The sequence below is a fragment of the Brassica oleracea genome, chromosome C3, assembly GCF_000695525.1.
Source record: "Brassica oleracea var. oleracea cultivar TO1000 chromosome C3, BOL, whole genome shotgun sequence".
Taxonomy (NCBI): domain Eukaryota; kingdom Viridiplantae; phylum Streptophyta; class Magnoliopsida; order Brassicales; family Brassicaceae; genus Brassica; species Brassica oleracea.
In genome coordinates this window covers 38,578,802-38,590,059 of record NC_027750.1, presented here as the reverse complement: position 1 = coordinate 38,590,059, position 11,258 = coordinate 38,578,802, and the positions used below count along the sequence as shown (strand labels likewise).

At 39.2% G+C, this 11,258-nt stretch overlaps 1 protein-coding gene across 1 annotated transcript; it reads left to right on the top strand.

Moving 5' to 3' along the window:
* The first annotated feature begins 2,653 nt into the window (after window positions 1–2,653).
* On the top strand, window positions 2,654–4,096 carry LOC106330570. The gene has a single exon (XM_013769015.1). The coding sequence runs from the start codon at window positions 2,654–2,656 to the stop codon at window positions 4,094–4,096; it is 1,443 nt and encodes a 480-aa protein (XP_013624469.1).
* Window positions 4,097–11,258: the final 7,162 nt, after the last annotated feature.

Sequence of the window (11,258 nt, the reverse complement as noted above, 5' to 3'; positions counted from 1 at the left end):
TGTATCGATCGACGGCACTGGATGTGCATCGAACGATTGCTTCTTCTTCGTATCGACCTCTAATGGTCAGCTAGGATGAAATCTCTTTTAAGCTCCTAAATGCTCCATAATCATCACTTTACTCCAAGATACTCCTGAACCTGAAAACATACCTAATAGGATAGAATATATAATATATAGATAGTAAAACACTTATATACCATGGATGAAAATATGTCAAATCCATGGTATATCATCGTGCTGTATTAAAAGCTACGTCCATATATCTATCCATGTACGCCGGTCGTAATATACACGATGTACACTAGTGGTCATGTACACCAATATCCATGAACACCAGTAGTCATGTACACTCGAATTTTTGTACACCAATATCCATGGACACCAGTAGTCATATAACACTTTAATTGTTGTACACCAGTAATTAAATAATGAATACATGTGTACGTTGATAATCGTGTACACCAACATCCATGTACACCTGTATCCATGTACAGAAATACTACTTGGTTAATGCACTGTGATTTGTTCAGAAAATAGATAAACCAACAAAATCATAGCTAGTGTTAAAAAAGAAAACAAGAAAACATAGCGAAGGGAGATTTAAAGCAAGCGAGCAATATTGGAACATATCCAAAAAGGGATCAATTTTAACATGGATTGGGGTTCCAGTAGGGACGGGAGACCTACCCGGAACTTGAACTGTTATGTTTGGATCATCCACAATCGGGAAATCGCGGCCACCGATGTCTACAACAGGAGAGGCATATGAATGTTCAACGGCCTCTACAGCCTTTGAGGGGACTCTGGCTTTCTCTACCACTACGCCTGGATTTGGATCCTCCAAACCAGAGGTTTAAACCATGTTTTGCTCCACACTGGATGAGACTGGTTGGACATTACCCACAGCAGGGTTCAACACTCCGATTCCTCAATGATTGGTGACAGAGGTTTTGGATTACTCACGTTTAGGTTAACAGTTTCCCCACCTTCTTCATCTGTGGTGGATGCAACAGAGACTACACAATCTGAATTGGCGCCTAAGCTTGCAGGATCTGTGGCAGCAACTTTTATTCCCGAGTTGTACAGGTGAGAGTTTTATTCACCCCACGTGACATTAACAGGTTCGCCATCTTTGAAACGCTTCGGTAAGGGAGCAGCAGGTTTAGGCGTTCGTTTCTTAAAAGTACTCTGCAAACAGTGTCAACATAAATGTTGTTAAAACTTCCATATTGATCATTAAAATTGCTGAGGAGACGTTAAAATTTTAACAAAGACATGACAACCTTTTTTTGTGGTGACACATATCTCTGTGGAATAACAAATACAGGTTCCTGGTACACAATCACAACATTGCAAGGGTTTTATAGGAGAGGTTGCATTGTTTCTTGGGATTGATGCGGAAATTCCCTGCATCTAAACGGTACACCATATATTTATAATCGTACACCAACTGCACACTTAGCTAAAAACGATACATAACCTCAATGGCGTCTCTTCTATGAAATCGTGGAATAACAGCATTCGCATCCTCATTAACGTCGCACATCTCAATGTCAGCGTACGAGGGGGTTGGGAACCTTGTTTACCTGAAAATGCCAACCGCGTCAGAACATAGAAAATATCATAAGTTTTTCGAATCAAGCCACCAGTACAAGGGTTTACCTCCACTACAAGAGAACGTGAGAGTAACGACTACCATTTACGACTACAAATATGTAGTCGTAAATTAACTTCGACTTTACGTTTAAGTTACGGCTATGGTAAAGTTCGTCGTAACTTAGACGTAATTTTTCTACTAATCGGGTTAGTCGTAAATTGGTCGTAAATTAACTTCGCATTTACGACTACACTTTCAGGTAGTCGTAAGGCAGTCGTAAATTTGCGACTAAATTACATCGAAAATCTACAAACTGATTAACGACCCCAATTTTACGAGAAACGTAGTTGCACATTGGTGGTTAAGTTATTATCAAACGTAAATTCGTTGTAACATTGTTACCTACCAAAATCGAAATTTCCCTATAAATATGACCTTCTCCCTCATTCTTAAGATGCGCAAAAAAAACGAAAAGGAGTAAAAAAAATGTCTAGAAATATCTATGAGCTTCGGAGTTGGATGTATGCGCATAGAGATTCAAGGGGAAGAGTGAGATAAGAATTTCTCAACGGAGCAGAGATATTCATGTACCAGGCCGGAGAGACGTCTCTCACACTGGAAACGAGTAAAATGTTCTATCCCTGTCGTAAATGCAACAATACCACGTTTGCTGCCACTGAAACGGTTTGGAAACATATAGTAAATAGAGGATTTACTCCACATTATTATATCTGGTTTAACCACAGAGAAGGTGATAATATGAATGAAGCTAGTAGTAGTAATCAGGTTGAAAAAGTTCGTAATAGAGATGAACCACATTTGCCTTCTGAAAGTTGTAACCTTCAAGGGGATCATATGGTAGGTCATAATAGGATGCATGATATGGTTACAGATGCATTTCGTGAAACATGATCAGTAATAGAGGAGGTAGAAAATATAAAGGGGCCTAACTTGGATGCAAAAAGATTTTATTAAATGCTAGCAGCAGCTAATGAGCCAATTTATGAAGGTTGTAGAGAAGGTCTTTATAAATTATCATTGGCAGCTAGGATGATGAATATCAAAACTGATCATAACTTACCTGAAGTTTGTATAAATGCATGGGCTCAGTTGTTTAAAGAGTATTTGCCTGAAGATAATTTGTGTGCTGAATCTTATTATGAGATTCAGAAACTGGTTCATAGCCTTGGCTTACCTTCGGAGATGATTGATGTGTGTATAGACAACTGTATGATATACTGGGGAGAAAATGCAGAATTGTTAGAGTGTAAATTTTGCAAGAAGCCACGATATAAACCGCAAAGACGTGGGCAAAATAGGGTGACGTACCAGCGGATGTGGTACTTACCTATTAAGGATAGACTGAAGAGATTATATCAATCTGAAAAGACGGCAGCAGCGATGAGATGGCATGCAGAACATACTCAGAAGGAAGGCGAGATCAATCATCCCTCTGATGCAAAAGCGTGGAAACAATTGAATTCGATGTACCCTGATTTTGCAAGCAACCCCTGCAACGTTTATCTTCGGCTCTGCATAGATGGCTTTAGTCCATTTGGAATGTCTGAAAGACAATATTCGCTTTGGCCTTTCTTCTTGTTGCCATACAACCTTCCACCAGAGATGTGTATGGAAAAGAAATTGCTTTTCATGAGTATATTGATATCTGGCCCAAAACATCCGAAGAGGTCCCTTGATGTTTTTCTACAGCCTTTGATAGAAGAATTGAAGGAATTATGGTCAACAGGCGTGCAGACATATGATTGTTCAACGAGAACAAACTTTAGAATGCGAGCAGTTCTTATGTGGAGCATTAGTGACTTTCCTGCATACGGGATGTTGTTAGGTTGGACGACGCATTGGAGGCTATCTTGTCCTTATTGTATGGGAAGCACAGACGCATTTCAGCTGAAGAATGGTAGGAAGACGGCCTGGTTTGATTGTCATCGGAGATTTCTTCCCATTAACCATCCGTACCGAAGGAACATGAAATTGTTTCGGTCAAAAAGGATTGTACGAGACACCGCTCCACCATATTTATCTGGAGAGGAAATCGAGAAGTATATTGATTACTATGGTGCACAAGACACAGTCAAGAAAGGGGGTAATTGGCATACTACTGCAAATATGTCTGCTGGTTACGGGACACAACATAATTGGCACAAGAAGAGTATATTTTGGGAACTTCCATATTGGAAATATCTATTTCTACGCCACAATCTTGATGTGATGCATACAGAGAAGAACTTCTTTGACAACATCATCAAAACATTGTTGAACGTCCCCGGGAAGACAAAAGATAACAAGAACTCAAGGTTGGATTTGCCTGCATTATGTTCTAGGATTGAGCTGCATATTAGAAACGATGGGAAAATTTTGGTTTCCATTTTGAGATTGTCAGCAGAAGCAAAAGAAGCGTTGTTCAAGTGGGTGGCATCAGATGTAAAGTTTTATGATGGATATGTTTCAAATCTATCAAGATGTGTTGATCAGTAGGGACAGAAGTTTTCAGGGATGAAGAGTCATGACTGTCATGTATTTATGCAACGACTTCTACCATTTGCATTTGCGGAGTTTCTTCCAAAAAATGTTCACGAGGCACTTGCAGTAACAAACAAAGTTATTATTAGCAGAAGTAAAAGCAGCGTTGTTCAAGTGGGTAGCATCAGATGTGAAGTTTTCTGATGGATATGTTTCAAATCTATCAAGATGTGTTGATCAGTAGGGACAGAAGTTTTCAGGGATGAAGAGTCATGACTGTCATGTGTTTTTGCTACGACTTCTACCATTTGCATTTGCGGAGTTGCTTCCAAAAAATGTTCACGAGGCACTTGCAGGTAACAAACAAAGTTATTATTACTTCTTGTTGGAAAAAAAACTTATAAAAAGTATCTTACGTTGGCTTGTACATTTGTAGGCATCTGAAATCTTTTCCAGAGATCTTAGCGCACGCACCTTAACTGTAGATGTCATCAGACAACTTGATGAGAATATCCCGATCTTGATGTGCAACTTGGAGAAAAATTTTCCTCCGTCATTTTTTGACGTCATGGAACATTTAGTTGTCCACCTTCCGTACGAGGCATTGCTTCGTGGACCTGTTGATAATGGATGGATGTATCCTTACGAGCGAGCCATGAAATATTTGAAAGGAAAAGCAAAAAATCTGGCTACGGTGGAAGGTTCAATAGTTGCTGGGAATTTGAATGAGGAAACATATCACTTCAGGTCGTACTACTTTGGGTCCCATGTCCGGACACGGAAAATGACTACGAACAGATGTGATGATGGTGGTGTTATGCCGACATATTTTGTTGAAGATGTTCCAGACATATTCTGTCAGATTGGACGTCTAGGTGGGAAACTGAAAGAAGTTTGGTGCTCGAGTACAGATGACGCTCACCGTGCACACACATATAAACTCCTTAACTGCGAGGAGATTGAGTCATTTGAAAGGTAATTAAAATTAATTTGGCCGTTACATTTTACCACACATATATATAGTACTCATTAATGATCATATATATTGGTATAAAACAGCGATTTCGTTGCCCAAGTTGAAGAAGCTATTCTAGGGATATCAACCAATGATCTCAACAAAAAGAAATACCAACATTTTGTGAAGTGGTTGAAAACTCAGGTATATAATTAAGACCAACTCTTTAATGGTCATATATATTGGCATAAAACACAGGTATACATCACAATATAATTAATTAAATATGTTATTTTATTATATAATTAATGAAGTTATATATTTATATATATATGGTTATGATCCAGGTTGATTATGATGATCCATTCTATCTTCAGTGGTTTCACGAAATGATACAAGGTCCGGTCGCTAAGGTCACCACAACATCTATGTATTTCACACGAGGCTACACTTTTCACACTTACGAATATGGAAGTCGGCGAGCAACAATGAACTATGGAGTATGTGTGAAAGGTGAAACTGATTTCTATGGAATCTTACAAGAGATCATCGAAGTGGAGTTCCCCGGCCTGGTGAAGCTAAAATGCGTTCTCTTCAAATGTGACTGGTTTGACCCCACCAGTTATGATGTTTGTGATTTGGGGTTTAGAAGTGTATAAAACTTATTAGATCTTGTTTTCTCAATTATGAATATACAAATAATATATATATATATATATATAACTTATTAGATCATGTTTGCTCAATTATGATGTTTGTGGTTTGGGGTTTAGAAGTGTATAAAACTTATGATGTTTGTGGTTTGGGGTTTGAGGTTTCGGTTTTAGGGTATAAACACAAACCAAAGCTAATTAGTCGTAAAATACGACTCAGTTACGAATAATCTAAAATATGTCGAAGCTAATTAGTCGTAAAATACGACTCAGTTACGACTAATCTAAAATATGTCAAAGCTAATTAGTCGTAAAATACGACTCTCTTACGACTAATCTAAAATGAATCGAAGCTAATTAGTCGTAATATACGACTCCGTTACGACTAATCTGAAATGAGACAAAGCTAATTAGCCGTAAAACCTCTCAAATCAAAGATAATTACTCACCAGTTTGTTTTTCAAATTAGAAATATTTGAAAAAAAAAAGAAGGAGAAGAAAGATAATGGAATCACAGGTGGGAAGAAACAAGGCGAGACCTACGTAAGTCTCTAGTTGGTAGTCCCTAATTGGTCGTTATGTACTTCGTCCCTAGTTGGTCGTAATGTTCTTCGTCCCTCATTGGTCGTAAAGGACTTCGTCCCACATTAGTCGTAAATTTACTTCTCTTTTGCGATTGCTAGTCTCTCATTGGTCGTAAATGGAAAAATTAATTAGTTCCTAATTGGTCGTAATAATATTTGGTCCCCCATTAGTCATAAATTTACGACCCCTTTACGACCGATAGTTTCTCATTGGTCGTAAAATTACAACTCATTTACGACTAACACCAAAATTTTATATATACACAGACCTCGCGAAGCCATTTGGTTGCTCATTCCCTTCTCTCTAACAACGACATCACTTCTCTTTCTAGGTAATTTTTTTTTTTTTTTTAGTTTTAGTTGGTTAGTTAGGTGATTAGATTAGGTTTGGAATTAGTTTAGGATGGAAGTAGATTAGGATGGAGTTAGATTATGATCGAATTAGAATATGTTTAGACCCTGTTCTAAAACTCGGCCATCTAGCCGATTAAATGGCCGAGAACATGCTATAGGGTAGGCCTGGGCATTTTACCCGTACCCGACAACCCGACCCGGAACCGACCCGAAAAACCCGGTTCGGGTCGGGTACGGGTATAACCAAATTACCCTATTGGGTCTTACTTCTCAGGACCCGCGGGTCTAGTACCTGACCCAAAAATTACCCTATACCCGATAGGGTTTTATTAGACCCGAAACCAACCCTACCTACCTACTTCAACTATTCGGCTATTCCCTTCCCCGATGTACCATTAACCTCTTACTTTCCAAAATCAGTTCCACTTCCCCCATAAGCAATTGAATCGAAGAGTTTGTCGATTTATAAACTCCAAATCCAAAATCAAACAATATCAAACTGGAATCTCATCAGAATCAAGTTCTTCATCAAAATCCTCTAACCCTACCCACTTCTTCATCAGCGACAGCGTTGTCTACAAATCAAACTAGGGTAAGCCTCGAACTTTTGATTTGAGTCTTGTTTATGTTTTTGGTTTAATCCAATTGTGATTATGATTTGTGTTTATGGTTTTGTTTTAATCCGAGTTTGATTCTCCAATCTTGACATTTTTCTGTTCCTATGTTATGTACTTCTTTCTTTGAAGCTTCTTTCTTATTTAGAGTTCAATGTTGTCTTGTTTATAATGTAGATGGCGTCTTGTGATGATGGTTCAGAGTCAGAGTTAGATAAATCAGCAGATGAAGTTGAGACTCCAATCTCTTGCAAGAAAGCAAAACGTAAGAAACCAGAAGGTGCAAGTGGTTCAAGATCAGAAAAGAAGAGGACGTCAAAGGTATGGGAGCACTTCACTAGAAAGAAAGAAGATAATGATAGAGCCATCTGCAACTACTGTGGGAAAGAGATGGCATAAGCAACAAAATTAGGAACAACGAGCTTGAAGAAACATGTGACTCTTGCGTGCAAGTCTTACTAAGCATGGCAGGCTGTGAACAAAGAAAATAATCAAGGAGCTTTAGATGTCGGAGAAGATGGTAACATGAGAGTGTGCAAAGTATCTGAATCTGTCTTCAGACAAGCGACAAATGAGATGATGGTTGTGGGAGAGTTGGCTTTATCTTGGGTTGAGAGCGTAGCTTGGAGGGATTTCTGCGACAGAACTAAGCTGTACGTGCCTCATTCTAGAAGAACAGCAACCCGTGATATTGTTGAGACCTTTGTGAAAAAGAAAGAGGAAATGAAGAAGCTTCTTAACGAGAACAAGCAGCGGCTTTCACTGACGACTGATATCTGGCTTGTTCCTCATACCGGTTCCAGTTATATGGTGATCACAGCTCATTTTATAGACAACTTATGGCAGTTGAGGAAGCTCATCATTGGATTCAAGAATGTGTATGATCACAAAGGATCAACAATATCTAAGGTACTTCTTGATTGCTTAGAGGAATGGGGTATCAAACGATTGTATGGCATAACCGTAGATAATGCCACAGCTAATGGTTCAGCATTGAGGAAGTTTAAGGAAGCTTTTATTGAGAAAAATGGGGATGAGGCACTGGTTCTAGATGGAAAGTATCTGCATTTTAGGTGTGTTACTCACATTCTCAATCTTATTGTTAAAGAAGGTTTACTGGAGATAGAAAGCAGTGTCAACGCCATTCGCAATGCCATTTATTTTGTGAGGTCTTCAACTCCAAGGCAGACTTCGTTTGAGCGACATGTAAAGTCACGAAGAATCCAGAGAGGGAGCTTACTTTTAGATGTGAAAACTAGGTGGAATTCCACCTATTTGATGTTAGAACAAGCAATGAAGTTCAGGGTGGCTTTTGAGAAGATGGAAGCTGAGGACAAGCCTTACAACGACTACTTCAATGAAATTGTGGATGGAAAAAAATGAGTTGGACCACCAAGTAAAGATTATTGGGAAGCAGTGGATAGGTTAGTCCAGTTCTTAATCATTTTCTACAAAGCTACTTTGGTTATGTCTGCAACAAACTCTATTGCTGCGCATAAATTGTATCATGCGATCGTCACAGTCACGAGAAACATCACAGCTTTAAGAAATGCTCCTGGTCCTGATGAAGCTTTAAGGTCTAAGGCAGCAAACATGTTAGGGAAGCTAGGCAAGTATTGGAATCCATTTGGGACAAATCCTGAGAAGATGAATAAACTTGTCATTGTCGCTGGTGTTCTTGATCCAACCAAGAAGATGAAGGTTACCAAAAAGCTATTTGAGAAGCTGTATGGAGAAGGCTCGGTTGAGGTTACTCATTTGGAAGAAGATGAAATCAAGGACATTTTAAGGACTTTGTTAGATCTGTACAATGGCAGTGGCACTGGTGGTGGTTCGGGTTCAACATTTAATTGTCAGTCTCAAGGTCAAGGACAAGGACCATCTTCTCAATCTCAGTCTCAGTCTCAGTCTCAATCTCAGTCACAAGATCATTTAGGATATGAAGTGTCTCAGAGGACAGTACTTGGTAATGGGCTTATTCAAGAAACCGGATTTCAGGTAAATACTAGTGAGTTGGATACTTATCTGAAAGAGAATGTAGAGATTCCAAACCTTTTAGGTGGTTTAGAGTATGATGTACTCTCTTTCTGGAGGGTTAATAGTGCAAAGTATCCGGTTCTATCATTGTTAGCTAGGGATGTACTTGCAATGCAAGTGAGTTCTGTTGCTTCAGAGTCGGCTTTCAGCACCAGTGGCCGAATTTTAGACCCACGCAGAAGCTGCTTGACTCACTATATGATAGATGTGTTGATGTGCACGGAGCAGTGGCTCAAATGTGAGATTAGACTCAAAGGAAAAGGAATTCCAGGAAAAGAAAAAATGCTTAAGCTGATAGAAGAGGAAGATGCTCTTATGAGAGGTATAATTTCTCGTTTCTAATCTCTTTCATCTTTATGTCCACTATAATGATCTTCACTGTTTTTTTTTTCCAGAATTTGAACCTATCTTTCAAGCTTGAAAGCTACTGATTGCGGCTGTTGGAGACTCAAGACTGAATATCTTGTTGTTGTGTTTTCTTTCTCGTTGCCTAGCTTTTATTTTTTGAAGTTTTACTTGATCAGTTTGTTGTTGTTAAGTTGTTATGTCTACTACTCTACTTATGACTTATGTTAAACTTGTGTGTGGGTTTTATGACATTTATGTTATGAAACTACTTGATCAGTTTGTTATTGTTGCTATTAAGTTTAAAATGTGCTAGTAAAATTGTAAGCATTGGGATTGCAGGTTTGTAAATTGTAAGCATTACAGGTAGCTAATTGCAGGTTTTTAGTACAAGTCTACAAGTTAATCTCGGGCAAACAGGGTATTTTCTACCCGAAAATTCTATTTTGTACCCGAAATCAGAGAAAACCCGACCCGTGAACCCATAAATAGACCTGAAAACCTCAAAACGACCCGAAAACCCGATAACCGAACCGCATTTTTTTTAAACCGAAAAATGTCGGGTATTACCGGTTTTTACACTCAAGGACCGACCCGACCCGGATCCGACAAAAACCGAACTGACCCGAAACCAAAAAATTCAAATTACCCTATCGGGTCCTCTACTCTTCAACCCGAAAGACCCAGACCCGGAAGGACCCGACCCGAGGACTCGAAAAACTATTTTTTTTTACGTTTTTGGACCTATAAATCTAATAATCTACTTTATATTTGTGAAGTTTTGGCAAAAACAACAAGAAAAACGAAGAAAATTGCTGCAAAACCCGTCAAAATCCGATAGCCGTCGCTTTTTTACAGTTGCAGAGAACCAAAAACCTAAAGAGGAAGAAACCCTTCATTAAAGAAAAACCTAAAATAGCTAATAAATTGCAATAGCAGGGCATTGAAGTCGGGTCCCTTGGTTAAATGCAAGGGCTTTTACCCCTACAACACACTGTGTTTACGTTTTATTTTAGAAATATATTATACATAACCTAAAACAAATCACCGATTACTCCCCGAATAGTTTCCGCTTAATTGATTCGGCGCTAGGCCTTACCCGACCGCACGCGTAGCGCCTACCGCGTTTCCAAACAGGGGGTTTAGATTATTTTTATATAAAAAATTTGAATTGTTTATAACCATCTATATTTTTTGTTTTTTTCTTTTCAGAGTGACGATATTGCTATGGCTGGCGGTAGACAGAGACTTAGGAACCTTGCGCCTAAAAACACTTACGCGAGTACCTTTCTCGGACAGCCAAATCCATCAGCTTCTACTTCCGGCACAGCATCTGACCAAGAGAATGTCCCTGAGAGCCAAGTTCCTACTGCTCCGTATGTGCCTCCACAAGCATATGACCCTGAAGCTTACTGTCCGCAGTTTGATGACCCTGATCAATTCTTTCCCCAGTACGATGAGCCTCCACAGCAGCCTCGGTATGAGCAGCATCATCCTCCACACCATCCTCAGCAGCAGTCTACTGCTCCCGAAGATGCTCTGGCTCCTGCAGCTGTTCATCCAGACTTGATGGTGCCACTGAATGCATCATATGCAAGATATACAGTGGAAGACCTTCTCCAGATGCCGGGACGA

What these genes read in the sequence shown, in the direction of transcription:
- LOC106330570 (XM_013769015.1), top strand. Translation starts at nt 2,654, where the DNA reads ATGAATATCAAAACTGATCATAACTTACCTGAAGTTTGTATAAATGCA.